Below are 18,261 nucleotides of genomic sequence, written 5' to 3'. Positions count from 1 at the left end.
AAAAAAAATGAAATATTGACACTCATACAGGCTTTTATCCTTTGTCGCGTATGACTGACGTGAACAGCTGATCCCTCAATCCTCCAGAGGAAAAAGAGCGAGGGATGAAAAAACTCTCTGGTTCTGTAACCTTTTGTGTCATCTGCCAACTGGGTGAACAGTGTTTTCGTTTCTGTTTGGCAGTGAATCCTAAAGCCCCTGAACCCTGCGTGGCCGTGTCAGTGACTGATGTCCCAGCGTGTCTGCAGGCCGCGGCGCTTATATAATTTACAGCAGTTCTGCTTTAGTCATTAAGGGGTGTGAAAGAGCCCCCAGGGAGCAGGAATTTGTCCAGAAGGAGTGGTTATGAAAGGGGATATATTTATGATTTAAGGAGGCGAGAGCGTGTAAGAGATGGAGAGCTCTCTATCATTCGAGGTAGAAGGTGAACGTTCAGACGGAAAAAAATGATATATTTATATCAAATAATTCTGTATGAAAAGCTTCCTCACGCAAGATTCTGGATAAATAATACCACTTATTATTTTCTTTTCTATACTGGAATTAGCGTAAACCCACCGTGTGCACATAACTTTAGTTATGAAGTAGAAAACCACTCGCAAAAAAACTCCTTTTGAACATAGTTTATTATAAATAGTAAATAGTGCTGTATTGTACACAAAATGTCTTACAACAAAATTATTTGACACCAAACCAAAATTGTACAAAAAGGAGAAAAAAAATATGAATAATAATGAACATGTGTAAGACTTACTTAAGCACCTAAGAGCACTTATGCAAGACAGAGGACACTCGATCAACACTAAATAAATAAGAGACGGAACTAATATCTGCAAGTTCCTGATGGAAACTAATTTAATACATGCAAAAGAAAATAACTGTCAAACTGAATAATATATTCACTGGCAGAACCTTTATTTTTTTTTTTTTGGCTTACTGACTTCTCGACTACATTGTTTTGTTGTTTTTGTTGTTGTTGTTGTTGTTGTTTTTAAATTTGTGATGATGTCCCCTGATTGGTCAAAGCACACAACCCAAAAACGACTTGACAGTAAAAAGCATGTATCTGAGGACACGATCAGGGATATTTGATATTCATTTACATCACATGAGGTATGAAGGTATTGCACTTTCTTTGGGTTGCAGTGGCTTTTCACTCCACTCAGCCTCGTTTCACATCTGTCTGCTGGTTTTTCCCGGCGTAGTCGCCTTTTCATTGCCGACGTCTCAAACAAGGATCGCATCAGGGAACAGTAATAACTTTTCCACCATTTTTCATCCGTAGAAGAGCATGTGTTTACCATTCAGCCTTTTGATAAGAATCCATCCGTCCTCTATCAATCTGCCCCCCCCTCACACACACACACACACACACACACGCACACACGCACACACACACAAACAGCAGGGGGAGGGGGGAACGCTGCTAACAAAGTCATCTTGCATCTCTGCCACTTATTACAAAAATCAAATACAGAATCTTGAATGTATTTACCCCCCCAGCCCCCACCCGTCTCTCTTCAAGCATGGATAACTGTGCTCACTCGCTGGAGCGTGACGTGACGCACAGGCCAGGCGAGTGCCAGGTAACAGGAGAGGCTGCGCCTTTGGTCCTAATTATTCCAGTCAACCTCCCCTCTGCTGCCCCCCCCCCAACCCCACCCCACCTCCTCCACTGCCGTCACTACACCTTTACTGGTTCCCTTACTGAAGGAGCCTCTTCTCCTCCCACCCAGCTCCTCCAGTCTGCCTGGGGAGGTTGGCGAAGGCAGCGGGTGGGGGTGTTCACTTGGGCTGGATGTCAGAGTGGCCGGGGAAGCCTCCCTCTCAAGCCGCGTTGGGGGCTTCATATAATGAAAGGCACCTGAGGAGGAGATAGACAGGAGGTTAAAGGGATTCTTTTTGCATGGTGGGTTTCACTCAGCTATCACAGCTTAAATCCCCCTGATGTGAATATGAAATGTTCAGTGTTGATAGGAAGCACGGCAGGCAACACAGGGAGTATGTGTTTAAGAGCAGGTGAGAATGAGAGTTGGGGTCTGAGGTTAGATAATAAAACTTTTTCTTTTTTCTTTTTTTTGGAAGTAGGTGAAGAGCTATGGGAATTTCTTTGAAGCTGGTTGGTAAAAGAAGCCTCAGCCTGGCTCTCTGGCTCTGCTCCATTGATCAATAACAACTCTAAATCTGACCTTCAGTGGGACACATGGTTCGAATCCTGGCCTGCCAAGGGTCATAATCGCCCTCTGTTAAAGAGGTCCCCCTTTACACACACACACACACACACACACACACACACACACACACACACACACACACACACACACACACACACACACACATACATTTAAAACAAAACCCCCAAAAGCTACACGTGGGTCTCTCCCAGGATGGTTCTAAATTAATGACATCAAGATGTTGCCACTGATGGGCCAGTCAACATGTGGTAGTGTACCCTCGATCAGCCCTAACAACACACCGCTCTGACCCACACACTCCCCTCCCTCCTGTCAAACACACTTTAGGAAGTTGCTCCTTTCATTTAGGCGGCTATCTTAGCTAAGGCAGAGGGGGGTCATTACATGGCTAGGTGAGCCGTACTAGACTTTGATGGGCCAGCTCATCACACAGGGTCACGAAAGGACAGTGAGTGAAAATGTGTGTGCTGGGATAAGAGCCTTCGCATCATCTTCTGATGATAGGAATGTAAACTGAGGTCAGTTGGTCGCTAATGCTCGCTAACATACATGTAATTTCAGCGCAGAGCGGCGTGATTTGAGAAGCTGGCTCATCAGGGGGGTCCGTGCAATTAGAATGGTTTATGTTAGAAAAGCAGGACGAGGTACTCGCATAGATAACTTACTTCAAAACAGAGAAAACCATTTACGTGACTCAATATCAAATGTTCACCTTGCTCTGGCTGTATTGTCCGTACTGGTAGGAGGGATGGTGGTCCACGCCATAGGCTGGTGAGGTGTAGGAGGGTGGGCAGTAAGACTGGGTGCTAGGTAGGGTGGGCATACTGGTCAGGCCTGGGAGAGCCTCCAGTCGCTGGGAACCGTGACAGCTGGCAGCCATGCCACCATTAGGCTCCAAACCTCCGGTCAGAGGGGAGAGGGCGAAGTCACTCTGGGGCTGATGTGGCACGCCACCTGGGTTCAAAAGCCCCATCACCTGATTAGAAGAGAGGAAAAAAAGACATTAAATCAACTCTACTCAGGTGGGCTACAGAAATCTCCTTATTCACTGTCAGCCATTCACTCTCTCACACATGTGGTTTCTTTTTAGATGTTTTCACCGACAAGAGAGATGATGGCAGCTAAAAACTTAAATCCTAGTGGTTGCTGTTAGAGTTATCCTTTCAAATTTGTCCAGGCAGATTACACATGATTTTTTTTTCTTTCCCGCTCAGCATTTTATATGAGTTTTAAAACAGAACTCAAGATTGCAAATACAAGTCGGTTCCAGAGCGATGCCTCCTCTTTCCCCCTCACTTTCCCTTGATGCCCTAAAATCAGCGTGACCTTGCGAGGCCGGGGTAAAGAGGCCAAAGTGTACGTGGGAACGAGGGGAAGGTGTGTGTTTATGTGTGTGAGAGCTACTGCCTCACTGTGTGTAACTGTGTAATGTGCGTGTGTGTGTGCGTGCTAGGTATATTCTGCTCTGATGTGAGGGGGGGGGGTGTATCGGTGATACATCGTGAACAGCTGCACACAGGTTTGCGTGAGAAGCAAAGTCATGAAAATGTCTAAAAAAATGGAGGGAAAGATAGAACAAGAGAAACAGAGGAAGAGTTACCATCCATGACAGAGGTTAAGAAAAAAAAGGGACAAAATAACACGGTCAGAATAGCCCGGAAGGAGACAGGAATAAAATGTGACCAAGGAGTAACGCTGTACCATGTAAAAGCAAGAGTTTTCCCAACTGGAAGCCAGCTTGCACACACATGCACATGTGTGAGTCACACACCACTGACCTCACACGTTTGACAAAGAGCAATGCTGCAGACCACCAAACCATCACTTAGTTCACTACTAAGGATGACAAATAGGAAAAGCGTGAAGTATCTGTCACTATTGGGCTGCGGGAATTACATTTAAAACAAAATTGCAGAAAAAATTCCTGCTGCTTTTACAGTAGTTCATTTATCCTGTCCGTTAACAGCCAGGAAAAAAATAATAATCGTGTTGATAAAATATCTAGGTTTGGAATTTAATTAAATTATAAGACATAAACTGGTACAGCAACATCTGCTTTAGCAGAACTGCTCTACAACCGTATATTCCCTGTACACGTTTAAAAACTGGGGTTTTTTTGTATACGTCTGTGCTCCTACATTTCTCACTGCAACTGAAACGGCAGCAGCGTGTCTGTTTTGAGGTTGTTCCGGGGATTACGTCTCGGGGGGGGTGCAAATCCCAGCCGCTCGCTTCCTTGGTGAGAAAGGATTGCTTTGGTATGCACCAGATCAGCAGTGAGATGCCGGAGACCTTGCACCAAGAGGGAGACCAACCAGCCCCACTGCTGCTGCTCTCTGAGCAGCTCTAACGTCTATCTAAAGCAAACGTTATCCATAGCAAACACAGCGCGGCGCGCTAATGTGACCATATCTGGAGTTAACAGAACCTCCAGATCTCCTGATGGATTCAAAGTTGTAGAAAATGAAGTGTCGTTTTCATGGACAAAATTGAACCTCAGATAATCAGATTCCAGGGAAAATTTGCTCGCTTCCCAAAAAGTTTTCCCAGAGACCAAAAAAAAAAAAGGGTCTTCATTAACTGTCGGAGTCATTGAATTTAATCACTTCTCATTTCCTCTCCCTTATTTAGTTAAAATTAATTCTATCCTCCTCTGAAATGGAGGAAACTGTATTGCAATATACATTCAAACAGCTGCAATGATTGCATGAATTAAAACAAATTAGCCAACAAAGTGAGTCATTTGCATAAATTACACACTTTGTTACAAGGGGATAGATTACTTCATTCCAATCAATTAAGACTCTAGGACATCTATGATTGCAATTCCAGACTGGTGGGACATTCCAGGCACGCCGACCCTCCGTGAGATGAGGTGTCCGCTCAGTATGGAGGTTAATGCTGAAACCATCCACCAGGCCGCGGCACCTTTGGCCTCTTTATTGGAGTAACAGCCACTATGTGACCCCCCCCTGTGGGTGTGAATACTCACACCCACGGACAAGCACGCTGTTACACCACAACAGGTATGAATGGACGCGTGTACCCACCAACCAGTGACCAGTGTTTATCTTTCCACAACAATTTACTGTCAATTCAAGATAAAAATAAATCCAGCTGCTTCTCTGGGGGGAGGAACTAATTTCATACTTCTCAAGCATTAAAGACGCCATAATAGTACCACCTACCACTTTCTGACCGTGCATCCTAGCAACCACAACAAAGATACTCTGTTTTTCAATATACACATACATCCTCAGTCATTCACAGTTACAAACATGCCCGAGGCACTTATTTATCTGTGCTTGACAGGAGTCTGAGATTCTCTCATGGGTATTAGTACCCAGCATGCATTGCATCTGGGCCGGCCACCCTTTGTGACGGTTAAAAGCTCGTTTTCCGCCTGTTAGCCCATCTCCTGGGCTGGTAGGGAGCCACTGATGGACACTGATGACTGTGTAATCGACCATAATTGTCTTTTCAGTTTTGATTTGTGTCACCGTGCGACATCCATATATCCTTCCTCATATCAGCGCCATTCTCCTCCCTCAAAGACTGACACTTGCCACATTTTAAATTCATCAAGCAACCCATCAGAATAAACAAAAATGAAAAGCTACCAGGTTGTTGGGGTTTTTTTTGCCTAACAAGGTTTATGTCACCACAATGACATCTCCATGGAGCAGAATGTGTGCATATGTTTCTCAAAAGTATATGGACGTACCTGTGGTGAGAGGCTGTTGCTGATGCTGGGGTTGACAGCGTTGGTATGTCCCGTCGGGGTCACGAAGCTGTCCGAGTATCCTGAGAAGCCGTGACGTCCAGAAGCCAAGCAGTACGCGGAACCTCCATCCTGAGAGCTGGCAGACGCGCTGAGCCCACTCTGGTGCACCGACGTTGGGGGTAGTGGCTGCGGTCGGTGGACCGTACTGGGCTGCTCAGACACTGTTACGAATAAACACCCAACTTAGAACCACGAAGCAGGAATGTACGATTTAGTCAACAAAAAGACGCAGCCTACCTTGAGCTATGGAGGTAGGAGGGTAGGGGCTGTCGGACAGCTGATAGGGCTGCAGGCCTGACATAGCTGACGGAGGGAACCCGCCGGGGATGAGGTGGTTAAAAGCCATCAGCTGATTGGCTCCTGCTTGCTTCCTCCACCTGGCTCTTCTGTTGCTGAACCACACCTGAGAGAAGAACAAAAAAAAAGTGTGTATTTATTTATGTGCTGACCAAACACTATAGCCTTCTTTAGGTCTGTACGGGGATTCTATATGTGTGTTTGTGTTTGTGCGTGTGAGTGCGAGTGCATGTGTGTGTGGGCCTCACCATCTCATTACAGGGAGCTGAACTGATAGAGATCTTAACATCTGGAGCGTGCAGCGAAACCAAAGACATTACATCTTTGTGTGGTTGCTATGAGTCACTGAGTTCAGATCAAGCCAGAGGGCTGCTACAGCTGTTAAAGCCTATATTAGCGCACCATCTGAATCAGGCATGTGTTTTGGGATCTTTACATAGCCCTTTTTTGCAGACAGACTGACAAAAATAGGAAGCCGTCCTCACACACAGTGGGTGCAGTGTATCTGTGTTTGTCTGTGTCTGTGTAAGGGTCGAGGGTTGGGTGGGTAGGGGGGTGCACACACATGTCTAATGGCTGTGAGGAATGTGTGGCAACATCTCAAGGCGATTTAAGGCCCACATGACACATCCATACACATCCATGACGAGCCAACACATTGCTTGCCTGTCAAGATTAGCTCTCCATGATTTTTTTTTTTTTTGTGGGGCTGGAGGGGGGGGGGGGGGTGAAGAGTGTCAGTGCATGTCTAACCTGAACTCGAGCCTCTGTGAGTTTAGCCCTCTGAGCCAGCTCCTCTCGTGTGTAGATGTCAGGATAGTGTGTGCGCTCGAAGGCCCTTTCAAGCTCTTCCAGTTGCTCTGCAGTGAAGGTGGTCCGGCTTCTACGCTGCTTCCTCTTGAGAGGCAGACCCGGCTCAGAGTCCACGTCAGAGCCCTCATCCGAGTGACTGGCTAGAAATGCAAAAACAAACAGAATGTTAGAAGACTGTATAGAATGAAAGTTTGGGTCCACACTAAGCCGGGATACAATAGCCAGATCAGAGACAAAAGATTGTGCTGAATGCAACACATGGTACAGAGCCACTTTAGATTGTGTTCTCCGGCTCTCTTAAACTCCTCAGTGGTTCCTGAAGGGATCAAAAGCCAGAGGCTGCTTGAACATGGATTAAAGGGGACTAGATCCCTCCAGGGCTTCTATTCCCTGGGACACTGTGTCTCTCGCAGTCTTAGCCATGCTGTTATGACGATAGGCTCCCATAGTGGAGTGCAGCCAGCCCTTTGCAGGTGCTTCTTAATCTGTTTGTTCAGTTGAGGGCAGGAGAGAGCGAGTGAGGTTGCTATTGGGATCTAATTCAGCAGAAGACGGGAATCAATGAAGGCCTGAAACTAGAGACGGAGGACTATTGGTGCGTTCGGGGGGAGGTTACCCATCTATTAAATAATGATTAGGCTCCACAAACTACCGTGACAGCCTGCTATTGTCCCCAATTACATGTATGCAGTCCCCCAACTCTTTCTCAGTCATACTCACAAACATGCATCTGCTGCGTCTAAGCTACGGGCTTTCACTGCGTCTATGACAATGTGTCAAACACAGATGGATGGGAGACAGAAAGAGTGGGAATCCACCACTAAATTCACTGCAAAAAAGACCTCTTGAACCCCACGAGGAAGGTTCATTGCACCTTTTCGACAGTGTAGCAAACACCTAAAGCGCTAGCAGCAGAGAGACAGGTGCAAACATTAGAGAGGTTTAAGCACAGCACAGAGGCTGGTCTGTTCTGTTCCCCCAGACTGCTCATTCTCTGTCAACCCTCCAGATTTAAAGCTTTAATTAAAAAGTGCCAAGTCAGACACAGAGGGGGGTCGCAGGGGATCTCCCCTTGCCTCTGGAGCCTCTGGAGCCAAGCAGGAAATGTTTGTGCCGGTTGCCGGTGTGTGTCTGACCAGGCATTACACACGGATTTGGTCTCAGGGAATGCTGCTGCTCCTCAGGCCTGCCAGCACAGGAGATTCAAACGCTGAGAGGAGCTCTTTATTACAACTGAACCAGGAGTGCCACGCTGGCATGAAGGCTCACGGGGGATTGGCTGGATGCTTGGATACTCCTGGACCGTGCACGATGAGTTTGGGATGTGGTTTGTTTATGTGGGCTCACACCCGTTGGCGCAAATCTTATAATACAGCAGGCATGAGGAGAGGGCCACACAACACGAAGACACAACTTTATCTTTTCCGTTAAACAACATTTTAAACACCAATGTTGATTTGATAAGTATTTGCAACAGCACACTAGTAACACGCACCGACATGAATCATTTTTAATGACAGTAGAAGAAGAGAAAGAAAGACCAATGACGGCGCAGAAACGAAAAGATTCCTGAGGGAGGGAAAGGGAGCTCATAAAACTCCTGAGAGGAGAAAGCTCCTCATTGGCACTGTAACTCATGTTGACTGCAGGGTGGGGGTGGACCTCTCCTTGATTTCTCTCTCTCTCTCTTTTTCCTTATTTATTATTAGTAACTACAGAGAAAACACTCCGTCACAGATTCTTCCGTAATGGCAAATGACAGAGTTGCTTTTGTCATCCTCTGCCTTTCTCCTCTGCTCTCTTCCTCTCTCACTCTGTCTTTCAGTGTGTGTGTGTGTGTGTGTGTGTGTGTGTGTGTGTGTGTGTGTGTGTGTGTGTGTGTGTGTGTGTGTGTGTGTAAGTGATGTGGCCAAGCCTTTGTATCTTTGCAGGGAAAAGCCTGTGGCAGGGCTCTATTGGACCGATTACCACGCTCCATCTGTAGGAGCCATCAGGGACGCCCGGGCCCGCATTCAGGGGCCTGTCACCTGCCCAGCAGGGGAGTGAGTGCGGCTGTAGGGTGAGATGGGGGGCTGCAGGGCCAGGGGCTGACTGGGGGAATGAAGGGTGGAAGGGAGGGGCGTGGCACAAAAGGGGTCCAGAGAAGGGCCACTGGGGGCTGTGGAGCTGCACAGCAGGGGAGCACCCCTTCATCCCCTCCCTCCACAGCCTGAGGGACATGGAGTTGGGGGATGGGGAGTGGAAGGGGCTGACATGGAGGAGAGATGGGAGGCTGGAGGAACCTGTAGAGGATGCCGGAGAAGAGGGTGCCAAACTGAGGCGCGGCTTATAAGTGGACATCCATCTATTTACTTCCCCGACGCTTGCTGCATCTTTTCAAACCAATGTTTCAAACCACCACGCTGCAGATCGATTTCGAAGCCGCAGCAGACTCGGCGCGGGCTGTTCCCACACATTCCCCACAACAAGCGGCAGAAGAGGACACTAAACACACAAAGGGAGGCCTCGCCCTCCTTACTTAAACACCCAAATCAAATTTTACGCTGCAGCTAAAGCACTGGGGAGCTGAAAATAGCTACTCACAGTTGTTCGCTGCAGCTCTGACAAGAATCTTAATAGAAAGATAAATTATTATCCCTAAAGCGGAAATTGGAGCTGCTGCAGAATCATCTGCAAAAATGCCATTCCAAAACAAAGAAAGGTGTAAGTTAATAAACTCCAAACAAGCTAGCTTCGATAGTCCAATGGATAGAGAAGCATTCGTTTTACGGAATGTGCTGGGTGCTGTTTCACATTCAACAAGTGAATTCAACAGGTTCCTGATCGGAGCCTCTTAAAGTGCAGGTGCATATGTGAACGCGCACACATGGTTTAGACTCTCAAAACTACACAAGAAATATAGATGGATGGCGCTACTGACCCAACACTCAAGTGAACAGAACCATTTATCGATGGAGACTGACAGGCAGGGGAGATAAACTCCTGAGGGTCACAGATGTGAACTTTGGGGAACGTCCAGTTCCATTAACTTCACCTGCAGTGGTAGAACCTCCAAGCAGACTAAAAAGTGAAGATTCCAACTGTGAGAATAAAGACTGGTCTTGTTTACTGCTCAAACTCGCCCTGCCAAACGTTCACCCCCGCCTCCCACCCGGCAGAGAGACGTTAATGTAAAGAGACATGTATCGACACACAGATGCATTCGTAAACATAAAAAAAGAGCAAGGACGAGAGAACATAGGAACAATATTGAAACAAGTAAGAAAAAATTAGAGAAAGGAAATGAAATATAGGAAGGAAAGAAAGGGATCGTGAGATGAAGAACGAAAGAGAAGTGGAGCATATGGGGCAGTTTACAGCCTTGTGTTGGTAGGGGCTGGCTAGCCCTTCCTCCTAGGGCTGTTAATAGAGAAGGTAATTGAGCTGGTGACATGTGTTCGCAACACAAAACAAAGGGCAGAAGAGACAAATGAACTAGTTATTTGCCCAGGGAAGTAGATCTGGCCCTTTCAGACTGCGGCGCACAGTGCAAGTAGGCCACTGAATAAAATATTGGCATGCCACATCGAGCCGGAGCGAGCAGATGCATAGGAGGGAAAGAATAGTTAACTGACAGCTTATGGGCTCAGCTGGGGTTAACAGTTAAGGGAAAATGGGAGTGAGTGGGCTGCTCACTTGACTTGCTAAAGAGCCCCCAGGAACCTGCAGCTGCCTGGGAAAGAGGGGGGAAGATGATGATGTGATGGACATTAAAAAAAAATGAAGTGAATAAGCGCAGGAGGCTGGCACTTAACGGACAAAGAAATAGCGGGAGATATGACGTTGAAAGATGTATCTCTGTCTAATATTGGTGAAGTGACAAAAAGGCACAAATGGCGCTGCATGGCCATTATGAGTGCCCAGTGTGCGGCGGTTATTATTTAGTTCCACTGTAGTGCAGTTAGGTGACAGTTTCACGGTGGTATTTCCACCCTCGGGGCACGCACAAAGCCGGTGCACAGGAACCACGCGGGGCTGCAGCAACAGGCCAGTCTGCCGCACGCTCCAGTCAAAGGATTCACCTCGGCTCGGCTGGGCTGAGGTGAGACAGACACCCAAACAAACAATCCCGCTTGAATTTAGACACCAGCTGCATTTTTTGACATGAAAGTTCACAACAAGGACTCCTCGGTGAGTCCTGTCAGTTGTCATCTTACCCCCTAAACATTATTGTAACCTCTTTCATGGGGCCTGATAGTTTTAACAGTCAAGTGACCCTAGGTTAGCCCCTGACCTTTTCACTGCTCATGCACAGTTCTGCCGCAAAGATGGCCCTCGCTGATGACCCGGCAACAAAACTCCACAGAGAGAGAAGCCATCATCGCATTCCACTCTTTAGGTTTATGGGTTCAACTGCAGCTGTTTGTTTAATGCCTGTTTTATTGAAATAAAGAAAATAATTATCAACATTTCTTCTTTTTTTTCTCCTTTTTTTTGGTACGTTTCATTGTCCACAGAGGAAAAAGAAGACATTAATCAAAACGGCGACAGAGTTGCGCCGGCGTGTCTATAATGTGCAATGTGCTGAAGGAAACCGCTCCACAAAAAGTGAGGCTAAACAAAGTTAAGTGATTGACAACGCTGTCTGGCTTTACTCAATTAACTATCCCATTGTGCTCCTCTTTGCACAGTCCCTTCGCCCCCGACCCCTTTTCTCCTCACACTCCTTTATCCTCCCCATCACAGAGTTTTGCTTGGCTAATACTTCCAATGAAATAGAGAGCTCCTTTTCTACTGGGGCTCCTCTCCTTGACCTTCCATTGCTCACTGCTTCTCTTTCAGTCACTTCACAGTGTCTCTGGGGTTAGTGGGGAGAATGTGGAGAGTACATCAGCATCGAGGGGCCGGCATAGGGCAGGACCCCGGCCCATTACTTCAAAGTTGGCCTGAATTCATTAATTGTCCTTTGAATTAATATTGGGGGGATCACAATGTGGGTGCCAACAGAGAAAGAGGCTTTAATGAAGCATAGAGTCGCATTCAGTTGCAGATCAGCCCGTGTGGACTTTTTCTCTCCTTTTGGAAACAGAGAGCTTTGAGATTTGAGAGAGTTAGTCTATCTATCTGTCTGTCTATCTGTCTGTCTATCTATCTATCTGTCTATCTATCTATCTGTCTATCTGTCTGTCTATCTATCTATCTACCATCTATCTATCTATCTGTCTGTCTATCTATCTATCTGTCTATCTATCTATCTACCTTCTATCTATCTATCTATCTATCTATCTATCTATCTGTCTATCTATCTATCTACCATCTATCTATCTATCTATCTATCTATCTATCTATCTATCTGTCTATCTATCTATCTATCTATTAGTCTATCTATCTATGTATCTTTACACAGACATGTTGTGAGTTGTGTTTTTCTAGTAGCCTGCGGGGGTTAAACCAGCATTCTAAGTACTACAAACGCAGGAAAAACAGTGAGTGAGGCCCACATATAAATTTCTCCATTATCCCGCCCTGAGAGGAAAATGGAAATGTGGCTGTAGCAGACATTCCTACGGTTGAATTGAGGCCTTCTGTCTGTGGCGACTAAAACAAGAAGTTTAACTCATTCACGGTGCAAATGCGCTGACCCCTACCCAACGTAGAAATCCTCGAAATTTGATGTGTATCTTTGTGTTTACAGGCGGGTGGCTTGCTGCTCCACTACACAGGTTTTCTTTGTGTGTGTGTGTGTGTGTGTGTGTGTGTGTGTGTGTGTGTGTGTGTGTGTGTGTGTGTGTGCGCGTGTGTGTTTGTGTGTGTGTGTGAGTGAGAGAAATGTATCTGTTTATAGTCTCGGATGTCTCAAGAGAATATGTGTTATGAAAGTTTCAAATTGGATTAGACAAGTTGGATGTGGCGGCTAAACATGCTAAGTTTATCGTTTCTCCCCCCAGCCACACTTGGGTGTATCTCATACGTCGCTGCTTTATTCCCAAATATTCTGCGCTCATACTAAATCCGCGCCAGAGTCACGGGGAGCCACTAACCCACTTTATTTACACAAACAAAGTCCTCCTCAGCTTCTTTGACAAAAGCAGCTAAATCTTTCATGTTTTGTCACCACTTGATTCCTCCTGTCCCTCAGGCTATTTGACTGCCGCTGGACAATTGAGGCAGGAGAATGGCAGCAGATTGTTGGAATGCACCTCAATGAAACCAATTATTACATGTTGACTGCGTTCACCATGGCACATTTGAAAGGACCGGGCTCATTCAATGTGGCACCGCAGGACTCCCTTTAAAGAAAAGTTATCCCTTTGACTGTTTGCATTTCTGAGCTTTCTTTTTCACCCCCACGGCCATAAATGGATATTGCAAGAGTGGCTGCTCCTCTTTCATGACTTTGGCAGCTTTAATTAGTTAAATGAGGCTAAAAGTGCTAACAGTAATAACCGCAAGTCTGGATCACTTAATTGAGCAACACTCAAAAACATATTATTGAAAATGCTGCATGATATAATCCAGTATAAAAACTAAAGAGGCATTCAGTCGTACGCTGCAGATTTGTGCGCCTACGATCCTGTGGAGGGGATTCAAATGAGTCTGGCTGGTTACAGTCAGCGCAACACAACATGTAAACCAGCAAACATCCTTTTCCCAGCCACTTACTAATGCCATGCAGACCTGGAGCTGCCAGCCACATACACTATCACACAAACCTCTGCACTTCTTTTCCCAGACAAATAAATCTAAATGAGTCAGCTTTGATCTCAGCACTTAGGGGAAGCCAACAATAGTTGCGCAGGAGAAAGGGGCAGAGAGCAACAGGCCTCTCTCCAGCACAACAAAAGCCTCTGCAAACACCTACTTAATCAATATTTGGCCAGAAGACCCTCTCTCAGTCCCCAAAACCAGCCTTTTCACATTCTAATGAGGAGCTATAAAAGAGAAAAACAACAACTACTTCCACAAAGAGACACAAGAAAGAAATACTGCCGCTCGGTAAATGAATGGAGGAGAGAGCATCCGAGCTGTTTGGAGGATGTCACCGACTGGATGTTAAATACTTTATATTGTTTGTTTATTTATATTGGACTTTTAAAAACGTATGAAAGATTAATATGAACAGTAACATCTTTATTAACCTTTTATATTTTTACAAACCTGTTTTTTTTTCCACTAACAACACAAATAAGTTTTAAATAATAGTCAACAAGAGTGATTTTTTTTTTCATTTTTGAATAAATGTAAAAATGAATGAGTTGATTTCTAATATTCTAAAAGTCGATATTTGCATTTTCACGGATGAGGCCCGGACGTAATCTTTTTTTCTTTTTTTTCTTTTTCTTTTTTTCAATAAAGTTAGAGAAATCAACAGGCTGTAGGTGAGGACGAGGAGGGAAGTCGCCGCAGATATATGGTGGCTCAATGTTTGCGCCCTGGGTGGAAAGGAAGGGGGGGGGGGGGGACTGTGTGTCTGAGATGAAAGTGAAGAAGAAGAAAAGCTTTGGATTTAATCTAGTGGCGGAGAGGGCTTTCTCCTGCTCGGTGACCGAGTCCTGCTCACCGGTGCGACAAAACCTCCGTGCGTAAAAAACAACCTAGAAGCAGATGAAACTATTGCTAAATAGTGATCCGGTGTTTATTTTTTATAGTAAAAGTAAAGCGTAACGATACAATAAATCGAACCTCTTATACCGCAACGGATAAGGCAGCGCGTCATAAACACAGGAGAGTTTCCTCACCAATCATTAACTTTAGCTTCTATTGTGTCTCCAACAGTAACATTTCCTTTATGCAGGAACCCTCAACAGGTCGTAAATCAACAGGTGTTTGACCAGCACAGTTTTGCCTGCAAGCTCTATGTTTTTCTAATTACAAACAGAGGTGAAAGTCCTCAAACTGGCACTTTTTTTTTTTTTTTTGCGCAGTCTATAAACCAGGTCGCACTGGGCCTGTATTGGTGTCCCTGAATAATTCATCGCTCATTGCGGGTTCATAATGTCCTCTCGCGGCCTTTTGTTAACGCGGGTTTTTTTCTTCTTCTTCTTCTTCCTTCTTTTCTTTTGCCATTTTGAAAGGCCCTGGCGTCTTTTTGTACACCACTGAGCGGCTCTCTTGCAGTTTGGCTTTTGTGCGCGTCAAACTGAGGTGTGAGTTTCAATGGACTCTCTTTGCTTTGTCCTCCTGAAGTTCATCCTCAAGTGTTCGATTGTGTGTTGTTAAGAAGCGGGGGAAAAAAACACACAACAAAAAAGATCTCAGGCTTGGAAGTTAGACAAATGTTTGATTATCCACTTAGAATGATGTGTGTCCGTTTGTTAAAGACCAGACAAATACGCGCGCAAACACCTGAAACCTTCATGCGTTTTATTTTGAAATGTACTTTGACAAATTCGATTTAATCACAATAGCTAATAATTATTAATGCAATTACAATAATTATTAATGATATTAATATTAATATTAGCAGTGGTAATCCACCTCTCTGATAAACTCCGGACAACAACAAAAACAACTGGAGCTGCCCCTCCACAATCGAGGAAAACTACTTTTCCCAGCATTCACAGTCAGATGAAGTATTTAGATGCCAGCACTTTGAGGGAGGTGAACTTACATCTGTCTCCCAGGATGCCATCGATGCTGTGTTTGGTTCGAGGTTCGTTCTCCTCCATCTCCCTCTTCACCATTTCATCTCCATCCTCCTCATCTTCACCAACTCCACCGAACTTGGAGCGCATGATTCGACTGATGGCACTCACTGTATGGGAGAAAAAAATAGAGACAGACACTAAGACACTATATTTTATTTTATACCGATTTATATGATCAAATATATGTTTAAAAAATATATAAAAGGAAAATCCAAAACCCTTTTTTTTTGCCAGCATTCTTCTTTCAGATGCTTTTAATTCCATAAGTGGACCAACTGATGCCGGGCAGGAAACATGTTTCTACCTGAGGGGACGTTGTTCCTGTCGCAGATGCCATCTTTCAGTAATTTATCCCTGATTTCCCAGCTGAACATTCCCGGGTTATCTCTCTTGTACTCCTCGATCTTCTTATCCACCTCTGGAGACGCAGTTTGCTTTAGAGGAAAGAACGAAAAGACGGTCATTATTGAAGTTAAAGGTTTGTTTGGGGTTTTTTTTACGCACACAAAAATAATCCACGCAAGTGTCTGGTTTGTCTGAATTTTAAGTGTCACGTTTGTTCGAAAGATTTAGTCAACAACAAAAAAAACAGTCAGTTGAACTCAATCTCCACCACTTTGAATCGAATCTGATTTGTTTAATTAAGCCTATAAATGTTTTATTTTTGACAAACAGATAACAGGAATTTAAATCCCATTAAATTCATTTCCCGTCTTAAAAAGCAACAAACTAAAGTGTGTGTTTCCGGTAAAGCAGCGCTTGTCAAACGGATGATCCGAAATATTGCTACGTTCATTTTTCATCTTGAATATCTCTTTTTATTCAGTCACCATTATGACGTTGAACAAACACATCAGCAGCAACTCTCACCTTCGGCTTGCTGCCACCGATGGCCCCCGGCCTGATGGAGCCGGTCTCCTGGTACCGGCACAGGATTTTAGAAACGCAGCCGTGAGACACCCGGAGCTGACGGGAGATGACGCACGGTCGAATTCCGTGATGAGCCATCTCCACAATTTTATGGCGGATGTGGTTGGGTAGAGGTCTGCCGTTGATGAAGACTCCACCGAGCTGGTTTACCCGACCCTGTCCGAGCGGAGTGGAGACTGGACAGCGGCGCCAGACAGAGTCAGTCAGACGGATGTGATCTATACCTGCTCGCTTCTTCCAGCATGAAATCAACTAATATGATGAATCAAGTTGGTGGATAAAATGAGGAGAAAGAACTTGTCCTGCTACATGAACACGTCTGGACATGGCGTGGAGGAACTTAATCAACTTGCATCCAAAACTTCAGCATAAAACAGAAAGGGATTGAACTTCAAATATCAGTTCAGCATGAAAATACCAATCGATCTGAATTAAATTCAAGGGAGGGGAATTGTATAAATTATAATGTAGATATTTGCACTGAAATCTTCAAAAGAAGAAAGTTATGGTGGAAAAAAAAGAACTATTAGTAATTAGATTTTTTAAAAAAGAAAGAAAGAAAAGCGCCGTGTGCACTTAAACCACCACTTATTTTCTTGTATAAACAGAACTTTTACAGTGGAACAACTTTAACAGGGCGCCTCCACCTTTTTACAGGTTAAGCGGTTTCCCTTCTAAAAAGTTGTGACGGGCAGCTGGTGCTGGTGCTGGTGCTCACCCTCCAGAGAGTAGCCGCCCCGCGGGTAGTTCTGGTGGGGAGTGGGTCTCATCATCCTCGGTAGACCTCCTGTCAGCGCTGTCATGACTCCTGACTGTCTGTCAGGTCAAAAAAAAAAAAAAAAAAAACAACCAAGAAAAACAACAACAAAAACAACAACAACTGAGATGAAGCCGCTTCTCTTGGTCGCTTTTAATCCTCGCAGAAGTACTGTCTGATCGCGATAGGTCGCCTGTCCGGGACGCAGCCTCCCTCCGGTAACAGGTTGCCCTCGAGAGTCAAACTCGGGTGTTTATCCGGTTACCGAGGTGGAATCAAGAGCTTGCGGACGGTCCTGCGAGGATTGGGAGGATGTTTGAGAGGATGGATACAAGTCAAACATTTTATCTGTGCTCGCTGTCCTCTCTGACTCCGCGCTGCGCCCGCTGATTGGCCACAGATCCGGACGTCCAGAGGCTCCGGGAGCGCTGTGATTGGACGGCTCCGTGTGAGCTTGACCTCACGAGGGTCAAACTTGTCGTGTCACAAGCCTCACGGAGCTTCACACCGTTAGAACAACAACAACGACAGCGATTAACTAAAACTCAGGTGAGGACCCCCTTGATGCCATTAGGTCTGAATAAAGGAATGTGAATATATGAATACATCAGCGGTGACGAGGACGCCGAGGAACTGAAGAGAGCAACGCAGAACCTGCGACGTTTAGGGCCCAACACACACGGACGATTAATCCCACCGGAGGCAAACCAAAGCAGCTGAAAACACAAATACCAAAATACGAATGATCCTCTCTCTTAATTATTCTTATTCTTATACAATTCTTGTCACTTAAAATTCGTATCATGTATATTTAACCAAGCCTGACGTCACTGCTGTCCTCAATATTTTGTTACTATC

General features: G+C 45.3%; 1 protein-coding gene across 1 annotated transcript; it reads right to left on the bottom strand.

Moving 5' to 3' along the window:
- Positions 1-1,721: 1,721 nt before the first annotated feature.
- On the bottom strand, positions 1,722-17,753 carry pax3a (paired box 3a). The gene is made up of 9 exons (XM_086204960.1): positions 17,365-17,753; positions 16,587-16,822; positions 16,021-16,150; positions 15,680-15,823; positions 7,030-7,229; positions 6,217-6,382; positions 5,920-6,140; positions 2,908-3,171; positions 1,722-1,864 (listed from the first exon to the last, which is right to left on the bottom strand). The coding sequence occupies exons 1-9, from the start codon at positions 17,447-17,449 to the stop codon at positions 1,847-1,849; spliced, it is 1,464 nt and encodes a 487-aa protein (XP_086061086.1). The 5' UTR covers positions 17,450-17,753; the 3' UTR covers positions 1,722-1,846.
- Between the last annotated feature and the right edge of the window lie 508 nt (positions 17,754-18,261).

The sequence above is a fragment of the Aulostomus chinensis genome, chromosome 5 (assembly GCF_037954235.1).
Source record: "Aulostomus chinensis isolate RoL2024-O1b breed Wild chromosome 5, RoL_Achi_v1.0, whole genome shotgun sequence".
Taxonomy (NCBI): domain Eukaryota; kingdom Metazoa; phylum Chordata; class Actinopteri; order Syngnathiformes; family Aulostomidae; genus Aulostomus; species Aulostomus chinensis.
Note: the sequence above shows the minus strand (reverse complement) of the source record. Positions and strands in the feature narration are given on the sequence as shown.

Coding starts and splice junctions, on each gene's coding strand:
- pax3a (XM_086204960.1), bottom strand. CDS start 17,449: ATGACAGCGCTGACAGGAGGTCTACCGAGGATGATGAGACCCACTCCC. Junction 16,151..16,586: donor TCGGTGGCAGCAAGCCGAAG/GTGAGAGTTGCT, acceptor TTTCCTCTAAAG/CAAACTGCGTCTCCAGAGGT. Junction 3,172..5,919: donor GCAACAGCCTCTCACCACAG/GTACGTCCATAT, acceptor TCTTCTAATCAG/GTGATGGGGCTTTTGAACCC.